Below are 20,861 nucleotides of genomic sequence, written 5' to 3' on the forward strand. Positions count from 1 at the left end.
TAAATTCCAATAAATTTCTAATCGGCTTTTGGAACAATCCATAGTTTTTCCTTATTATGTGTAGGGTAGTAAGTTGTAACAACAGCAGCACTCTTTGTTCTTGACAATAATTTACAATTTAGGGATACATTGCAGATTTCTAAATGACTGTAATTTGAAGTAAATGAATATGGGACTATCCAGCACTAACAGTTATAGATTTTACTAAAACTAAATTAGTTACAGCACTCGCTGGTTTTATACTCATATATTTGTAAATTTGGAGCCTTTTTATTGGCCATTGCAATGGCCTAAGCTGCATTTTGGGGTCAAGGGAATATTCACTTGCTTATCTTGTGTTTTCTTTTCTACTCACGCCAGCTGTGCAAACTAAAAGCAGATGTTTTGATTAAGCCTGCTTGGATCTGCCAGGAAATGGATAAAAGAAACGCAGTATTACGTCTCAGATGATGTCACGCTTCAGGTGACGGATGGGGCGGAACCCCGCGCACCTTCAAAGCCGGAATACTTCTTGAACCGGTACCTCAGCCGTATAAAAACCCGCAGCGCTACTGAGCAGGGAGAGGGAGAGAGAAAGAGCTCACAGAGTTCCCAAAGACTTAAAACAAAGCCACTACTGGACAGTTTCAGTCAAACGGGCGACGTGTTTATATTCACAGGCTGCTCTAGAATCTCTGAGAAGGTACGGACATTTGTGTTTACAATTTATCTTTTATTTAATTAGATTGTGTGTTAAATTGTTGTGTAGCGTGCAGACAAATGTCTGCATGCTCAATGTTGAACGAATAGCTCATATGAAAGGATTTTATTTATATTAGTGAAAATATAAAAAATGATTGTAAAATGTAAAAAATGTAATTCTGTAAAATGATACCAAAAATTATATATATATATAAAAAAGCCGATTAAAAAAAATTATGATACTAGTACTAATATTAGCACTGGTGCTGATATTTACTTCACTCTTACAACCAATAATAATTAAATTCTGAATTCTGAAAACTAATAAATTTGAATTGAAATTATTCTGTTAAGTTAGAAGACAAGATGTTATATTGATGAGCATGTTTTTTCAGTATTGTCTCTATAGTGAAGGTTAATTGACATAATAGGTTTTAATGCGTTCTCTAATAAATGGGAATCATTTATGTTTCACAGGCTGATTCTGCAAAAGGAATAGAATCCTCTCACCACATCTCAGCCATCAATCATGAATGAAATTCGTTTAGCTATCGACATTCTGCTCTTGTGTATATCCTGTGGAGCAAGTGCACTGGCAGCCTTCAATCCCACTGCCTCTTCATCTTTGCCAGCAACCAATTTCACTGATATTAAATATCTCACCGAGGCCGCAAACCTTCCCAAAACCAGGCGGAAACGTTATATTTCCCAGAACGATATGGTCACTATTCTTGATTACCATAATAAAGTCAGAGGGAAAGTTTTCCCCCCAGCTTCAAACATGGAATATATGGTAAGTCATTTATAATAATTTCCAATTTTAAAATAAGTAGCCTGTAATACAAGCAGGAACAGTTTAAAAAAAAAATTCTGCTTGTTTGAACTTTTGCTCTGCACCCTCACGGCAGTTCATCGGGTTCAGTTGTTTAATATATTTAATTGTATAATTACCTGGCATTTTGCCTGGAAAGCACATTGCTGCTGTTGTAGCTGGACACGTGGACGTTACACATGTTACTGCGCTCATCACAGGATGCAGGAATGACAAACTTCTCTGTGTCCTTTTGGCACCAGCAGCTGTTGAGCAGATTTAATTGGCTCAGACCACCAGAGTAGATCCTCTCCAGCGTTATCAATGTGTTAAGACTGCAGCCAAGCACTGAAATACTTTCAAAAGTGCACAGTCATGGGAAATGCTGTATTAAATATGTTTCAATGGATCTAAATGTTTTGTTTTAACTCATTCTCTGATTTTACCATGATTAAAGGGGCAAAGATTATGTGGTCTACTGTTTATCTACCAGCATAAAATGTACACCCATGGTTTATAACTTAAATCACTCAGGAATCAAGCAAATGTGTTAATGTTTGGGGCAATTCTGCTTTTAATCTTCATTTTAGGGGCAGAATTTGTACATCATGCTCTCATAAAAAATCATTAAATGATGCAGTGAATAAATACATTTATTTTGGAAGACTGATGAAAGTGTATTTCATGTCTCAGGTCTGGGATGACACTCTTGCAAAAACAGCTGAGCAGTGGGCGTCTACATGCATTTGGGAGCACGGTCCTCGCAATCTTCTTAGATTTCTGGGTCAGAACCTTTCAGTTCGAACAGGAAGGTATGCATCTCCACCCTCAGTCCCAGTTTGGGATCAGTGATGTTTACTGTACCAATGGACATTTAGGCTTGAAAGACCAAGCTAAGCATTTCATCACAATATAATGAGATTTAGTGGTATGTTTGGATTGTTTACAGGTACAGATCCATTTTGCAGCTGGTGAAGCCCTGGCATGATGAAGTGAAGGACTATTCTTTTCCCTATCCTCGGGACTGCAATCTCAGATGTCCTCTTAAGTGCTATGGGCCAATGTGCACTCATTATACACAAGTGAGTTGATTAAGATGGTCTTTGTGCAAAGAATTTCTTCAGGTATACTACCGTTCACAGTTTGGGGTCAGTAAAATGTATTTATTCTGAAATAAATTAATGCTTTTATTTAGCATGGATGCATTAAAATTGATGAAAAGTGACCGTGACTGTAAAGACATTTGAAATGTAACAAAATATTTCTATTTCAAATAAATATCACGACTTCTTCAAAAATATTATGCAGCACAACTGTTTAAAAACTGATAATAATAGAAAGTGCTTCTTGAGCACCAAATCAGCTGAATAAATGATTTCTGAAGGATCATGTGACACTGAAGACTGGCTGCTGAAAATTCAAAATATTTTAAAATGTATTTAAAAAAAGAATACGGGTATTTCATTATAATGCTGTTTTTATTGTATTTTTGATAAAATAAATGCTGCCTTGCTGAGCATAAGAGACTTCTTTTAAAAACATCTTACTGACCACAAACTTTTGAACATCAGTGTTTATCATTTTCATTTGACCATGGCTCACTTGTTGCTTACGTTTTACCAGATGGTGTGGGCAACCTCGAATAAAGTAGGATGTGCCATCCACACTTGCCATAATATGAATGTTTGGGGTTCAGTATGGAAGAGGGCAACATACTTGGTGTGCAACTATTCTCCGAAGTAAGTACATGTTTTCTGTTCTGTAGCTTAACTGCAGACTCCAGAACACTTTTCACTGACATAATTAGGCTAAGCTAGCAATTTGGCACTCCTCTGTTAAAAACATTTTTTGACATGGACATCCACGGGGCTTTCTGGTTCAAAGACTTAGACGACCTCTCACATTCCTGCTGCATATGGAATTTTAGCAGAATTCTGCCTCTAATTCCAGAATCAAAGCACCATGATCTTGTGTGGCTGGCAACTTGTGACTGACATGTGACCTTCTTTCAGTCTAACTGGGCAGCGCACTTGAAAAAATTCTTAGGCTACTGCAGAGCAAGTTATTTTTAAACTCTTGTAAAGACCTAACTTGCTATCTGAGAACTAGTTAAAGTTGATCCGGATTGATTTAAAGCATGTCTTCTCATGGAATCAAAATAGAAATGCAGTTAAAATGGGAATATAAAATCTATTTGTTGTCTACTTCATGTCAAAGCTAATTTCAAACAGTTTAGTTTAAAGGGATGGTAAAACACATTTTTTCAAAGGCTTGATTGTGTTTGTGGGGAGCACTGTAACATGTGTTCATGCTTCATTTTTAAAAAATTGCATTATTTTTAATATATTTTACCTTTATTCTACACTGCTCTGTCCCTCCTTGTAAAAACGGTCTGATGGTTTCCGGATTCTATGAAGCCAGTCCCTCAAAAATACGCAATGGGCTGGCCCAGTGTTGTGATTCGCTAATCGCCTAGTCCATGTTTTCCGGAAACGTCACGCCCCTTAACTTTACCGGTAGTTTGTTCTTTGGTGTATTATAAACGATGGCGCCGTCAAAAAAACCATACCAATTTGAGCCCGAATCGGACCCAGAGAATGTTAGTGAAGATGATCGAGCAGAACCTGTTCAAGAACGGCTGTTAAACGACGTTTCAGAAAGGTTTGTTTTTTGTTGTTCTCTCATTACTTTTTAGATACACTGTTATTTAATTGTACTAATTATTATAGTATTACAAAAAAAAGCTTCATGAACAAGAATTTCATATAATCGGTCAAACAAATTTTACTACAGTCCTTAAAGGGATTTTTTTGAGTAAAGACTGCGGATCTATAGTGATTGTTACTGACTGTATGGCACGGTTACTTTTGTATTTTAAGAATGATTGTAGCCAAATATCTGTCGCCAGAACTATTAACCCAGAACGAACACTAAACTTTGGTTTTACTACAGTAAGTTAGCCAAATCAAACACAGATCCATGTTTAGCATGCCCGTAGATAAACAAGCATATAGATAAACAAAACCTAAAAGCTCTAATCAAATAATAATTTACACTAATTCCAAGTTCGCTGTTGAGATTAAAACAAGTTCGTAACGTTAGATGTTTGTCGGATAACGTTAAGTATGAATGAGAATTTAACTGGTTTGCAGAGCCAAACAGCGTTGTCATTTGTTTACTTCCTTGCTTCCACGTACAATTAACAATACAAACTATTACAGGAAAACGCATTGATGAAAAATAAATCATACTTACAGGTTGTGGCCCGTAAACAACAGCTTCTGTTCTTAAAGTTGCAACTGCTCCATCTTCCAGGACAAGCCGTTGTACGAATCCTGCAGTGAGCTCGCGATTGTGGAAGCTTTCATCCATAAAATGTGCAGCACAGAGAGCGAGATTTGGGTAATAATTAACCATTGATCACTAACTCCCACGACCCTAGGAAGGCTGAACAAAGTGGGCCTGCAATTCAGATCAAAATAACATCGTTTCGACGGCACTGCCACAACAACACTCCAGCCTACTATACCACAACAACTCTTCTCCAACGCAATATAAAATGGCCTCGCCCCCCTTATTTAGTATTCTCAGAGGAAGGGTTTAGGGGGGTTAGTGATGTGAGCAACCCTGTAGGAATGTCGAGCCCGTTCTCATCCTTTGGCGGCATATGTGACGCCATATGACAAAACGGCGAAATACTACGCACATGGCACCCTTTAGCGTGAATATAACACGCGAACCCAAGGCGTCATAAAGTTGACTGGCATCCTTTAGCGTGAATATGAGACGCAGACCCTACCCCACACCTAAACCTACCCATCACAGTGCGTGTTATATTGACGATAAAGGGTGCCATGTGCGTAGTATTTCGCCGTTTTGTCATATGGCGTCACATATGACGCCAAAGGATGAGAATGCGTTAGAATGTTGTGTAGTCCCTACCGGCTGTTTGCTGTAGTCCTTAGAAATTGATTTCTTTAAAAGCAAATATCTCCCTTTGCTTTGAACTTTGAGCGCTGTAACTTTGCAGATGTTGTTTATGCTCAAACAGCAACATCACACACTAGCTAAAGTTAGAAAAGTAAAATCGTGTTTTACCACCCCTTTAATATATCTCACTGGTCTGTCATGAACAATGTTGATACTATTGTTGTTTACAGGGGGAACTGGATTGGTGAGGCCCCGTATAAAGTTGGTGTTCCTTGTTCCACGTGCCCTCCGAGCTATGGAGGATCATGCAGTAACAACATGTGCTTTCCTGCTGTGAACTCAAATTACCTGCACTGGTTCAAATGAAAACAGACAGACAGAATGCACATGCCCCATTACAGAGACACTGTCCCTCATAGGAATTTGCACAACATTTCTGCATCACCCTGTTTTTTTTTTATATTATGGGCCATATAGGACCATGGGTTGCAAGGCAGCAAGTTTTTAAAGACATGTACATAACTTATTTTTCAGTGTTTATACCATTATATTGTTTTGTGTATGTACTCATTTATAGGAAATTTATTTATAGTTTATTTCCTGAGAGGGACTCTACTGTGATCTGTCATGTCAGGATTGGTGCTTACAGTATTCAACCGTAACTGTATTCTGAGATCACAAGGTCCAGTTGCCAAAATTCCCATCACGCCTTGTTAGCAAGTCTAACATTGCGCGTTGTCTGTAGTCCCAGACTGCAAATCCTAATGGGATAATTCACCCAAAAATGAACATACTTGCCTTCAAGTTGTTTTAAACTCTTTTTCATCTGTGGAAGACAAAAAAAGACATTTTGGAAGAATTTTTCAGTTGTTTTTGGGGAATGTATTAGGGAAGTCTTGGACCCCATTGACTTTTCTTGTATGGACAGAAACTGCTGTAACATTCTTCTAAATATCATCCCACAGATGATATTCTGTTATGATTTACTCATCCTCATGTCGTTCCAAACCTGTATGACTTACTTACTTCTAAAAGAATGTTGGTAATGCTGAAGATGTTTGGTTACTGACATTCTGTAAAGTATTTGCTATGTTCAACCAAAGAAACTAAGTTTGTAACAACATGGGGATGAGTAAATAATGACAGAATTGTCATTTTAGGGTGAACTATCCCTTTAAGTCATATGGTATCATGTCTATTAACCATAGTGGTTGACTTTTGGTGTTTCAGAAGAAATGTTTTTCTTGAACTGGGCTCAGACACAATAGAACTTCACTGGTTTGAATACACTCACTGGCACCCTTAATGCTTTGCTTTGGGTCTTCCCTCTTGGAAGGTTTCCACATGCTTAAAGCTTACAAGCGTGTGCTTGGGGCTTAGAAATCGGGGATTAGGCATCATTTGGAAAAACCTCTGCATTTTGCAATTCCAGAAAGAGCATTTAGTAGGATGGCTATCATGCTATACCCACATGAAATGTTGAGGTGGATTAACATGGAAACATGTTTGTGTAAGTGCACCTTATAATATTTTTTAAATGTATTTGAATTGAAAAGACTGTCATTATTTGTGATTTAATTTTTTACCAATTGTACATGCATGTATTATGAATTCAGCTGTATAGTCTCTACAATGCATGCATAACAATGGCACGCTATTGCATTGTATTGCACTGTTGATTTAACTTGTTTCGTTTTTGTTTTTTTAACTGCATCACACAAGCACTTGGTGAAATCTATCAGGCACTGCTCTACATATGGAGGGGATATAAAGGGCTATTTATCCCTTTCCCTCCATAGATTCATAATGTTCAACATGACATTGTTTATAGAAATTGTATTTTCTGCTAAATTCAGTTCTGTAAAATATAATTTTAATGATGTCATAGACTGCATCTTTTCATTCTGTTAATGTGTCTTTGTAGACCTCTGAAAAGTAGGTATGGTGCTGGATTAAATGACCATAATGTAAATTTGTGTATTTGCACCTATTGTGGCAGTAACAATTTATTTATCATCTGAAATAAGCTGTACATGACCTTTTTTATACATATCTCTTTTTTAATATAAATTTTGTTATTTAAACCTATCATTTTGTGGTCATTGCAAAGCAAAACCGTTCAAAGGTTTGGGGTCAGTACGATTTTAAGAAACTAATAAAAAAAATGTTTTTAGCATGGACACATTAAATTGATTAAAAGTGCCATTAAAAACATTTCATACCATTACAAAAGATTTTTGTATTTAAAATAAATGCTGTTCCTTTGAGCTTTCTTTTCATCAAATAATCCTGGGAAAAGCATCAATGTTTCCACAAAACTGTTTTCAAAATTGATAAGGAATATTTCTTGAGCAGCAAATCAGAAATGATGATAAAAATTCAGCTTTGCCATCATTGGAATAAAATAAAATTAAAAATATATGAAAATAGTAAACGGTGTATTAAAATTGAATAATATTTCACTATATTACTGATTTATTGTGTTTTTGATCAAATGCAGCTTCGATGAGCATAAGAGGATTTTTCCAAAACATTAAAAGATCTGACCCCTGAAAGGGCAGCTCTCAAATAACACCCATTAGCAAGAGTTTTTTTGGTGAGAGTATCAAAGTTTGGAAAGAGAGTATCATTTTGGATCAAAATTAGATGTTGAAAGAGACATCACCAGTACTGGATGAGGGTTGAAATGATTTTGGACATTGGCCCACAAGCAAAAAAAAAAAAAAAACAACAACATTCAAACCAGAAAATCTATCTGTCTATTTAAAGTATGTGTTTCATACAAGTATAAGCAATACCACCATCCTTGTTGACTATTTAAATCAATGTTGTATTTATACTTTTTAATCAGACTCCTTGCTGATGTATTTTGTTTTGTTAAATAAAGCTGAAAGTTTGTCTTTCTTTAATAGTGTCAACCTTTTTTTCTGTCAACCACGTCCCATTCCTGTTTCCTTCTCTTTATTTATTTACACAGAAACAGACGGAACTGATAGTGATTATGGGATCTTTTGAGGAACTCTTTCTCATCCTTGTTCCTTTTGATGATCCGTTTACAATTTCATTAAGCACTGTAATTGTAAGACCCCTTCCTTGATATGAAAACTGGTTACAAGTATATCCTAATAAGAAAACATTGACTTTGGCATAGCTAATACCGGTCTTCTACACAAAACAATATGTATATGATCTTACTGAGAGGGGCCTTCAGTTCTGTAAAGGAGCGAATGAAACCGTTGAACTCTGTGAAAGCTACAGGCTCCACCTCATGGACTCATTTGGGAACGGGTGGGGCGAGCAGGCAGACAGACTCTCACCGCTACCAAATTCAGCAGAATGGAAGAAGTATGCAGATATCACAGGGAAATATGATGCCATAAATGTTTTGATCTATTGGACAGACACAGCTGTTCTTCCCAGCTGTGAGAAGAGGCGGAATCCTGCCAATGCCTTACAAAGAATAACAGGCCATCATACTTTAAAAAAAAGAAAGAAAAAAAAGGCATGGTATGCAGTAGTTGTGAAAAAAAATATGCCAAAATATTAAAAAGGTAGTGTTTCACAGGAAGGATGAAGTGGGTGTACAGTAATTTTGAATGGACAGGCTACGTCAGCTTAAAAAAATGACTCTATTTGCTACCTTTCTTACTGGTTTTATTGCACACGATTCACCTGTCCATATTATTCAAAATACAAATGTGTCTATCTTCATAATCTTTAATCAAAATGTAATAACTTTCACTTCCTCTCAAACAACTTTCCTTAACGTCAATCTGACACCGTGGACAGGGAATTTAGCCAAATGCGTCATCCGCTTCTCTCCAACGACCCGTCTGCAGTGACGACCACATCAAACTAGTGTGGCAAAGCAGAAATGGTGACAAAGTCCATTTTCACCCCAAAACTCCGATCTCCTTCCTTTACCTGCACGCTGCCTTTTTGGTTGTTGCTCTTTGTCTTTATTTCACACTTACAAAAAAGCTATTTGTTTTCAACTAATCGGTCCCTTACATGCAATCTGCATGCAGTCACATCATTACTGCATGGCACAAGCTGATTGGTGATCCTGCAGCCAAAAAGATTGCTTGCTCAACATTTAAATAGCCTAGTGCTGCATCCCAATTCGCCTACTTATGCTACGCCCTAAAAGTATGTACTTTTTTTTGAAGAAAAAGTATATACTTTTGAGTGTGTAGCAAAAGAGTAGGCAAGCTTTGGGACATACTACTTCGTCATAGATACAGTCTGGGAACGCCCCATCACGTGATGTGAATTTAGCCCGTGGGGGAAAACATTGCCTTGGCGCTCATTGAAATACACGCGACAATCATGCTGAAGAGGTGCTGTGTCGTTTTCTGCACCGCCAATAAACAAACAAATTATGAATTGAAGTTCTAAATCCTTCCTAATAAACACACAGAACCGGAAAGGAGGACAAAATGGCTACAAGCAATAAATAGTAGTGTAATACTTCTGTGATGTTCTGTCATACCTCTATAGTACTTCTATAGTATGTCCCAAAATACTAACGTTATAGTATTACTATAGGATTACTATACTATTTATTTTGTCCTAAAATATTAAAAGATTCCTTTAGTTGTTTTTCATAAGGGATGTCTCATTCACATTAGCGTTATCAGCTGAAGGCTCGCTTGATAGGCCAATCGCTCCGGTCTACACTCAGTCTGTGAGTTAGGATCACTGTCAGCACAGTCCCTCGGCAACTTCGTACTACTGATCACCGTTCTACAAAAGGATTAAAAGTTTGGAGTGAAGCATACGTACAATTGGTAAGTGACAAGGTTTTATGGAGTTATAGTGTGCAACATATGATTGAGTTATAGGCTATTACCGGTAGCTTAACTGGAGATTCAACCAGCTAGCAAAATATGTCTGGAAACGCACCTCCGGCCATTTGGTCGGTCATTGACCCAGTTTTTAATTAAATATGGGCAATCGTACCCTATTGCAGTTAATTTAGCAATATATCATTGCCGGTCGGCAAGCGTCAATGCTTCGCAATAAGACATTTTGTCATTCAAATACACATGATGTTCGCGGTGTTTTCCCCCACACCGACCACGCCCCCCAACTATGACGCGTTGCCGACTGTATGTATCTTTGACGTTGCTGATCCACTTGTCCATGCGACACTTCTGTCGCGCCTCGCTCCGCTTTATTCCTATGGGTGACGTCACGCGACTTTGTCGTGCCCGCAAAGCATTCCGGGAAGGCGCCGCTTCATTTTGAATATTGTTGCGCGTCAAGAAGCTGGGCGATGCCCATCGTTATGCAAATGAAGTCCGTTGAACGCGAGGCGTCTATCTGTTTGCCGCTATGGGCGTGGTTTTGAACGAGCGGGACATATTTGCTATCAGAACAGAGGACCTGCGAGAGACATCCCTCAGTCTCCATATGCTCTACTTCTATTGGATAGAGGCCTCGCGTTCAACGGACTTCATTTGCATAAAGATGGGGATCGGCCAGCTTCTTGACGCGCGACAATTTTCAAAATGAAGCGCCGCCTTCCCAGAATGCTTTGCGGGCGCGACAAAGTCATGTGATGTCACCCATAGGAATAAAGCGGAGCGCGGCGCGACAGAAGTGATGGCTATTGTGTAAATGTAATGGCTATAAACGTATCTTCACAAAAGTTCACAATGCTGCTGCAGATGCAATATAACGTAGCCAACATTGAATAAATACATTTTCGTCAGGTTAGATACTGATAATTAATCACTTAAACCCCTTTAAGTACAAACTACTCCTGGATTGTCTAGACGGCAGCAGAAAATTGAAGGGTTAGTTAGAGAAAGGAGACAGCTGAGGAAGCAATGGAAAAGAGTGGAACAAAGTCAGAAGGAGGGACTCAATCTCTTACAAAGGGCCATAAAAGATAAGCTTGCAACATTACGCAGAGCTGAGCGCCTACGGAAACGCTACAAAAAGAAGGAGCGTGCGAGGGCTAATTTCTATAAAGATCCATTCAAATTCGCAAAGAAGTTATTCACCAGTGAGAAGAATGGCACTTTAAAAGCATCTAGGGTTGAGCTAGAGAGATATTTGGAGGAAACACATACAGATGCAAAAAGGCATAAGCCTATGTCTATTCCGTCAGACATCCCACCTGTCTATCCACCAGAATACCAAATGGAGGTCTGTGCACCTAAGTGGAAAGAGATAGAGCAGGTTGTGAGAAAGGCAAGGGCTTCATCATCTCCAGGGCCTAATGGAGTTCCGTACAGAGTGTACAAGAGTGCTTCAGGAGTGGAAATTGATAAAAGTGGCTTGGGAAAAGCAGGTTGTACCTAGAGCATGGCGCAGAGCAGGGGGAGTCTTTATACCCAAAGAAAAAGATGCTACAAGCATCAGTCAGTTTCGCCCTATTTCACTATTAAACGTCGAAGGAAAGATTTTCTTCAGCATTATTGCTCAGAGATTGTCAACCTACCTATTAAAGAATGGCTTCATTGACACTTCAGTTCAAAAAGCGGGCATTCCAGGATTCTCAGGATGCTTAGAACACATCAGTGTTATCTGGCAACGAATTCAATCAGCTAAAAAGGAGAGGAAGGAGCTCCACGTGACATTCCTGGATTTGGCTAATGCATATGGTTCAGTGCCACATGAGCTTCTTTGGGCATCATTTGATTTTTTCAGGGTACCGATGTCGATAACAAATTTAGTGAAAGCCTATTTTGGAGATTTGCAATTTAGTTTCTCAACTCCAGAATTCAGCACTACATGGCAATGCTTAGAGGTTGGAATAATGGCAGGATGCACCATTTCTCCACTGGCTTTTACCATGGCAATGGAAGTAATCATTAGGGCATCAAAATGGGTAGTAGGAGGAGAGCGCTTGGCTTCTGGGATGCGACTACCACCAATCAGAGCATACATGGATGACATGACAACCATGACTACAACGGTAGCCTGCACTAATCGGTTATTGGGGAAGTTAACAGATAATATTGAATGGGCACGAATGCAATTTAAGCCCTCTAAATCAAGGAGCATCTCCATAATTAAAGGCAAGGTAGTAGATAAAACATTCTTCATTAATGGTGAGGCAATACCAACAGTTTCTCAGAAGCCAGTGAAGAGTCTAGGGAGATGGTACGATGGGGATCTAAAGGACACAGTTCGAGTGGGAGAAGTTAGACGACAAGCAGTGGAAGGGTTGAAGAGCATAAACAGCTGTGCTCTACCAGGCAAACTGAAACTCTGGTGCTTTCAGTTTGGTCTACTGCCAAGGTTGCTGTGGCCACTGACTGTGTATGAGGTTTCTTTGACAACAGTGGATAAGCTGGAAGCGTTAATAAGTTCATACATCAGGAAATGGTTGGGAGTTCCACGCTGCCTCAGCAGAGTGGGACTTTATAGTAAAGGAGTATTGCAGCTGCCAGTCTCTGCTTTAACCGAGGAGTTTAAGTGTGCCAAGGTCAGACTGGAAATGACTTTAGCAGAGTCACGTGACAAATGTGTAAGGGAGACAGCCCCTGTGGTAAAAACTGGTAGAAAGTGGTCAGCAAAGAAATCTGTAGTAGAGGCAAAGGCTGACCTTCAAATTGGGGATATCGTGGGACAGGTACAGCATGGAAGAGGGGGTTTTGGGCTCAGTTTAGCTCCTCCTAAATGGCACAAGGCAGGCCCAGCCCAAAGGAGGAAGCTGGTAGTCAACGAGGTGCGAAAGCAGGAGGAGAGGATGAGATGTATAAAGGCCATTTCCCAGGCCAAGCAGGGAGAGTGGATGAGATGGGAGAGTGTGGAACAACGCAAAATGGGCTGGCAAGACCTTTGGTCAATGGAAGAGAGTAGGATCAGTTTCCTTATTAGGTCAACATATGATGTTCTCCCATCACCGCAGAACCTAAACCTCTGGGTAGGAGAGGATCCATCTTGTCCTTTGTGTTCATCACCTGCCACATTAAGGCACATTTTGACAGGATGTAAGGTGGCTCTTAGCCAGGGTCGGTTTACTTGGCATCATGACCAAGTATTGCGATGTTTGGCTTTAGCATTGGAAGGCAAGCGTAGTATGACCAATAAATTGCCGCCTGTTCTAGCAAAACATTACACGCAGAAGACAATATTCCTCCGCCCAGGCGAGCAACCACCAAGAAAAGGTGCTAACACCAATTCTCGCCCAGGACAACTGGAAGCTGCTAGGGACTGGAAGTTGCTGGTTGATCTTGATCAACGGCTTATTTTTCCACCTGAGATTGCCACCACTAACCTACGGCCAGATATTGTTTTGTGGTCTGGATCAGCACGCATTGTTCAACTGATAGAGTTAACAGTGCCATGGGAGGATGCGGTAGATGAGGCATATGAGAGGAAGAAACTGCGGTATGCTCATCTGGCCACTGAAGCAGAACAGCGAGGATGGAGAGTCCAGGTTTATCCAGTGGAAGTGGGTTGTCGTGGTTTTGTGGCACACTCTACAACCCGGTTCCTCAGAGACGTCGGATTCAGTGGCCAAGAGTTGCGTCGTACAGTAAAGAACTTATCTGAAGCAGCAGAAAGGAGCAGCAACTGGCTGTGGTTGAGACGGAAAGATTCTAGCTGGCTGTGTACAGGCCGCCATGCTACGGTTTCGTAGAATTCTTGAAAACTTGAAAGGTCTGTTGGTTTATTTGTATAGGTTGTATAGTATTTACAGTCATTACGTTCCTGTGTATATTGCGTGAATGACGGGTGGTTGGGCAGATATTGTGTTTTGCGGTAGGTGGTATGCCATACGGAACCGTTGCCACTGAAACTGCATATTAACGCACCAGTGGGGCTCGACAGCCTTAGTCAAACGGGTTGGCGCGTATGGTTGGGTTGCGGAGAGATTGTGAGATTGTGGTTAGGTCTCAGCAGCAACTGTTGGTTTATTTGTATAGGTTGTATAGTATTTACAGTCATTACGTTCCTGTATATATTGCGTGAATGACGGGTGGTTGGGCAGATATTGTGTTTTGTGGTAGGTGGTATGCCATACGGAACCGTTGCCACTGAAACTGCATATTAACGCACCAGTGGGGCTCGACAGCCTTAGTCAAACGGGTTGGCGCGTATGGTTGGGTTGCGGTGAGATTGTGGTTAGGTCTCAGCAGCAACTGTTGGTTTATTTGTATAGGTTGTATAGTATTTACAGTCATTACGTTCATGTGTATATTGCGTGAATGACGGGTGGTTGGGCAGATATTGTGTTTTGTGGTAGGTGGTATGCCATACGGAACCGTTGCCACTGAAACTGCATATTAACGCACCAGTGGGGCTCGACAGCCTTAGTCAAACGGGTTGGCGCGTATGGTTGGGTTGCGGAGAGATTGTGAGATTGTGGTTAGGTCTCAGCAGCAAGAGGGAAGTAGAGGTCAGTAAGCTGGGCTGAGTTGAGTGGGGGACGGAGGGGGGTGACTCTGGGACGCCAGAGTCACTGTCGAGCCCTCTTGAGGTGTCGTGGGCTAGTCGACGAAACACTGAGGACGGAAGGTGCCCACTTGAAGACCCTAGAGATGTTCCCTACTCCGCTCAATCCAGAGGGTTGTTATGGGGGACCGCACTGTGGTTGCAGCCGTTGTGTGTGCTGACGCGCAATACACTGTATTAACACCAGACAGAAGATTCACGTCACTAGATGGAAAGAAGCGTAAATGGATGGAGAAGCATAGGTTACTGTAAAGCTACGTCTTAGTTGGTGATTATCTTGGCGAAAGCCGAGTACAAATCAGCATGAAGTTTTAACATCTACTCTCGTGTAGTGGAAGTCTTATCTAAACCTCTCTACACAACCGCTGGACTCGCACGCGTCCTCCATGTCTGTAGTTTTTTAACACTTTTCACTCGTGTTTGTAGTTCTACCCGAATCCTCGTCCAACGCGAGATGGGTTGTGGGCAATATCAGCCGTTAGAGTGTGCATCGATCTGCACTTCGGATTCTGACCAGATATAGACCCGGATATAGACTTTAAGAGGGTGTATATAAAATACACCCTCTTAAAGGGATAGTTCACCCAAAAATGAAAATTCTGTCAGTATCACCCTCATGTTGTTCCAACCCCGTAAGACCTTCGTTCATCTTCGGAACACGAATTAAGATATTTTTGATGAAATCTGAGATCTGGATCACTCCTCCATAGGCTTCTGAGGGAATGACACTTGCCAGCCCCGAAGTTATTAAAGACATCGTTAAAATATTCCAAGTGACTATAGTGGCTCAATCTTAAGTTTATTAAGCGACGAGAATACTTGTTGTGCGCAAAAACAAACAAAAATAGCGACTTTATTTCAACTATTCATTTCCTTCTCTGTGGGCCTCGAGTCAGTTAACGTAGTGTGATAGCGTAGAGTTACGTCAGACGTAGGCTTACTATTGGCCGACGCTAGTCATGTGTCTGATGCGTGTGACGTACAACACAGAAGCTTACGCTATTACACTAGTTAACTGGTTCGAGGCCCACAGAGAAGGAAATAAATAGTTGAAATAAAGTCGCTATTTTCTGGGTGGTTTTTTCTACAGTGGTTCCAGAGCAGGCTCAGGTGATGGAACAAGAAGTGCAATCTCTGCTGCTAAAGGAGGCCATAGAACGTGTTCCTCATTCAGACAGAGAGTCCGGATTTTACAGCCGGTACTTTATAGTTTCAAAGAAGGATGGGGGTTTGAGGCCAATTCTAGATCTCAGGGTTTTGAACCTGTCTCTGAGGAAGCTCAGGTTCAAAATGCTCACTATTCCTATCATCGTGAGTCAAATCAGATCCGAGGACTGGTTTGTCACGATAGATCTAAAAGACGCCTATTTTCACGTATCCATCCTTCCATGTCACAGGAGGTTCCTAAGGTTCGCTTTCGGGGGCGAAGCTTACCGATATCGGGTTCTTCCGTTCGGCCTAGCACTCTCTCCCCGCACATTCACCAAATGTATGGATGCAGCACTTGCTCCACTAAGACTTCAGGGCATCCGCATACTGAATTATATTGACGACTGGCTCATTCTGGCCCAGTCTCAAGAAATGGCAGTTCGGCATCGAGATGTTGTCCTTGGCCACATTCAAAAATTGGGGTTGAGACTCAACACAAAGAAGAGTGTGTTAGAACCGTCCCAGTCCACAACGTTTCTAGGCGTTGTGTGGAACTCGACTACGATGCAGGCACGCATGTCTCCGGCGCGTATCGAGTCCATTCTGGCGATGGTGTCCAAGTTAAAGCTAGGCCAGGCAAAGCTTCTACACATGAGGCCCCTTCAGTGGTGGTTGAAAGCCAAGGGGTTTTCCCCCAAGGGGAATCCATTTCGTATGATCAGAGTAACGCGCAGATGCCTTCGTTCTCTAATAATATGGAAGAAACCTTGGTTCCTGTCCCAAGGGCCAGTGTTAGGAGCGGCATGTCGCCGGAAAACCGTTTCGACAGACGCCTCCCTCACTGGCTGGGGCGCGGTCATGGACGGCCGCTTTGCCAGGGGTCTGTGGCAGGACCATCATCATTTTTGGCACATAAATTGTCTAGAGATGTTGGCTGTGTTCAGGGCTCTGAGGAGCTTCCTTCCAGACATCAAGGGTTACCATGTCCTCGTACGATCGGACAATACATCAGTGGTAGCTTATCTGAACCGACAAGGGGGACTCAGATCGCGCCCTCTGTGCAGACTGGCGCATCAGGTTATTCTCTGGTCCCAAGGGAAAATACTGTCTATCAGAGCTATGTATATTCCGGGGGTTCAGAATCAGGGAGCAGACATCCTGTCGAGACAGGGGCTGAGGCCTGGGGAATGGAGACTTCATCCAGAGGTGGTGAAGTTGATATGGGAGAGGTTTGGGCCCATGGAAGTGGATCTATTCGCGTCTCGAGAGACGTCCCACTGCCCACTTTGATTCTCCCTCTCACATCCAGCCCCACTGGGGTTGGATGCCATGGTACAGGCCTGGCCGAGGCTTCGCCTGTACGCATTTCCCCCGATTCGCTCTGCTTCCGGCAGTTCTGGAGAAGGGTCCGTCAGGAGGGCATCAGTCTACTTCTGGTTGCCCCAATGTGGCCGACCCAAGTATGGTTTTCAGACATAATTTCGCTCCTGATAGCTCAGCGATGGCAGATTCCTCTGAGGAGGGATCTATTGTCTCAGGTGGAGGGCACAATCTTCCACCCTCACCCAGAGCTGTGGAAACTGTGGGCCTGGCCTCTGAGGGGGTTCAGTATCTAAACGATGGTCTATCAGCCGGGGTGGTTGAAACCATACTTAGCTCTAGGGCTCCGTCTACTAGGAGATGATATGGCCTCAAGTGGAATGTTTTCGTCACTTGGTGTAGAGAACATAATTTATACCAGTTAACTGCCCGGTGGCTTCAGTTCTGGAGTTTCTTCAAGATCGTTTCTCTGTGGGTCTCTCCCCTTCCACGCTTAAGGTGTACGTGGCTGCCATTGCGGCTTTCCACGCGCCATTAAGTGATGGGCCTCTGGGGAGGCACCAGCTGGTCATTCGTTTTCTCCGTGGTACTTGGTGGATGAGACCGACAACCAGGTCCAGGGTTCCTGCCTGGGACCTGGCAGTGGTTCTGGAAGGGTTATCCCTGTCCCCCTTCGAACCTCTTCAGTTGGCTTCGCTTAAAGATCTTACCTACAAATTGGTCTTTCTCTTAGCCATCACCTCTCTTAAGAGGGTGGGAGATCTCCAAGCCCTGGCAGTGACACCAGCTTGCTTGGAGTTTGGCCCTGGCAAGGTTAAGGCCTTTTTGCACCCGAGACCGGGCTAAGTGCCTGCTAATACGGCTAGGTCTACGACCCTTCAGGCTTTCCATCCTCCACCTCATGTGTCGGCAGAAGAAGAGAAGCTTCATTTGCTCTGCCCCGTCAGAGCTTTGAGTATTTATCTCGAGAGGTCCTCTTCTTGGAGAAGGTCGGACCAACTGTTAGTGTGTTTCGGGTCACCTAGGAGAGGGCTCCCGGCATCCAAGCAAACCATTAGTAATTGGACTGTGCAGGCTATTGCCTTGGCTTATGAGGTGCGCAATTTGCCTTCACCTCTGGCCACCGCTTGCTTCACCGCTAGGCTAGTGTGTGTGTGCCGGCGTCGCTTTTATGCATCCGGTTATGCCGTCACATGTTACGTCATGACGCAACACCAATCAGGATTGGAATAGTTTCATTCATACTTCAGAGACGCACGCTAAGGGAGCGTCCCCAAAGAGTCGATTCTCGACTCAGTGTCTCGTTCCCTTCTCAGGGAACAAGGGTTATAGTCATAACCCGAGACGTTTTCCAGATAGGAGGTAGGACAAATCTGAATTTTGAGTTGTTTGGAAATGCAGCATAAGTGCATTTGTGCATTCACGTGAATATATAATAATTAAAACCTGTGCGAGTTACAAGATGCATTGTGCACTTGTTTTTATCTAACATGAATTCATAATACATTTCTACTACAATAACATTGTCCATTGTAGAGCAACCTTAATTTGTGTCACAAAATGCTGATCTCAAAATTTATGCAAAATTTAAAACGACTTTTTTTGTGTGTTTATATAATAGGGTCTAATTAAACTCTACATAGGACAATCAGTCTGGAGATATGATGGATTGAATGGATTGGTATAACTGAAAATCCTTTTTCACTAGGAAATACTTCACGGAAGTTAAATCTATTGTGAACAGGGTTTGATATTGAATTACTTTTAGTTTATTCCATTATTTTTAGGGCCCGGCCACCGATGGTGTGAGGACCCTATTGGAATTGTTCCGTTTATTAACTGTAAAACTCATCATTAATCAAAGGTTCTGTTGAATAACTCTCTAATCTGATTTTTCACTTGCCTCATTGTTTCATATGCCACATTACTTTTATACAATACAGCTCTGTTTTGCTTTAAACTCTGTAAAATGCATTGTAAAGTCCAGCTCAAGTGGTAATGTTTCATGTCTTCAAACAAGGCTTCTTGGACCCGAGACTGTAGCTGCAGGAAAAATACCCCCACCTGTGTGAATTACAAGATTCACTGTACACTTGTTTGTATTCAACAAAATTTATTTGACAATATTCATTTTAGAGCAACTCGAATTTGGGTCACAAAATTCCAATCTCAGTTATTCTCATATTATTGCAAAACTGTGAATTTTAAAATGACTTTTTTTTCATGAAATATAGGCACATTATGCCTTTAACTTGGAAGATGTGAAGAGCAGTTGATTCATTATAAGAGTATGTGAGCTTTCAGCAATTTTTTGCAAACATGCCCTCAAACTCTTTCAGGTAGACATCAGGTGAATGTGGCTCATGCTGACGGCAGACCAGAAGAAAGATCCAGTATGTCTGGCTTGAGACTATGCATGACAGACCAACAACCTGCTGATGAAAACTTGGCTCCTGCTCGTTTTCTTTCATGTCTCCCGGGAGCCATTGCAGATAGCATTTTTTAATCCTTTTTCTCCTTCCCTCTCTGTCTTCGCAATTCCCTCTGAGGAACCCACAACAAATCTGTTCATTTGACCGCCGCCCCTCTTCTCCCTCTCTCTGCACCTCTTTCCTCTCATCTGAGGTGGCTAAGTTCAGACTGGCCTCTACTGTCCTTGGCCTTTCCTCTTAAACACTGTCCCCACTTTCCATGATTCTCAAGAAAAAAACAGCTGTTCATTATAATGGAGCTTTAATCTTTCATAATGCTTGGCAAAAACTGCTTGAAACGTGATATAGAGGGTAACCGAGTCTGTGGAGTAACGTCCTGCATCTGGTGCTCTCCACAGCTAGATCTGGTCTGCTGCAAAAGCAACAGAATGGACTGTAAACATCCCCTGTGCAATGCCAAACCATCTCTCCAAATGCAGATGCTGCAAAGAGCTAAAGGTGTTAAAGGGACAGTTCACCAAATTATGAAAATTTCTACTACTACTACTACTTTACTTATTCTGAACAATGAAAAATGACTTTTATTTTAATGACAAAAAAAGTTGAAACATTCTTCTAAATATCAACTTTTAACTTACATTATTCTGCATCACGTAACTATCATCAATGTTATCGTTAAAATGGTCATTTTTACAATTATTCACTTTCAAACTAACAACAATCAATACTAGTTAAAGTATCAAATTATAGCAGTTTCCTCTCAAACTGAAGCAAAATGTTGAAGTTAGAGATGAAAACATACAGGTTAACATAAGTTAATGCATTAACTAACCTGAACTAACAATGAGCAATATATTTCTGTCATGACTACAGAGTGTTTGGCATGTTAATGGATTTGACAATGTTGATATGTCTTGGCAGAATAGTCTGCTGTGCTGCTGCTGCTGCAGCAGAGCAAGTATGGGAATTGCTACTGCCAATACATAGCCTACATGACACACTGCTATGCGCAACTAAGACATGCTGCTGCTGTAGAATAGGCTACAACATACACAAATTACCCATAGCAGATCTATACAGGTGACACTGGGGAAGGTGAGAGATTTCTAAAAGCAAGCTGC

At 41.5% G+C, this 20,861-nt stretch overlaps 1 protein-coding gene across 1 annotated transcript; it reads left to right on the plus strand.

Annotated features, from left to right (window-relative positions):
* The first annotated feature begins 560 nt into the window (after positions 1 to 560).
* Positions 561 to 8,328, plus strand: pi15a (peptidase inhibitor 15a). The gene is made up of 6 exons (XM_077244052.1): positions 561 to 682; positions 1,159 to 1,474; positions 2,186 to 2,304; positions 2,442 to 2,574; positions 3,116 to 3,231; positions 5,653 to 8,328. The coding sequence occupies exons 2-6, from the start codon at positions 1,211 to 1,213 to the stop codon at positions 5,786 to 5,788; spliced, it is 768 nt and encodes a 255-aa protein (XP_077100167.1). The 5' UTR covers positions 561 to 682; positions 1,159 to 1,210; the 3' UTR covers positions 5,789 to 8,328.
* Positions 8,329 to 20,861: the final 12,533 nt, after the last annotated feature.

Source organism: Siphateles boraxobius, unplaced genomic scaffold (assembly GCF_051911475.1).
Source record: "Siphateles boraxobius isolate OS27281-9 unplaced genomic scaffold, OSU_SipBor_1 26, whole genome shotgun sequence".
Lineage (NCBI taxonomy): Eukaryota > Metazoa > Chordata > Actinopteri > Cypriniformes > Leuciscidae > Siphateles > Siphateles boraxobius.

What these genes read in the sequence shown, in the direction of transcription:
- pi15a (XM_077244052.1), top strand. Translation starts at nt 1,211, where the DNA reads ATGAATGAAATTCGTTTAGCTATCGACATTCTGCTCTTGTGTATATCC. An exon ending in CTTCAAACATGGAATATATG is followed by an intron (nt 1,475 to 2,185) that starts GTAAGTCATTTA and finishes TTCATGTCTCAG; the next exon opens with GTCTGGGATGACACTCTTGC. An exon ending in TGTGCACTCATTATACACAA is followed by an intron (nt 2,575 to 3,115) that starts GTGAGTTGATTA and finishes ACGTTTTACCAG; the next exon opens with ATGGTGTGGGCAACCTCGAA.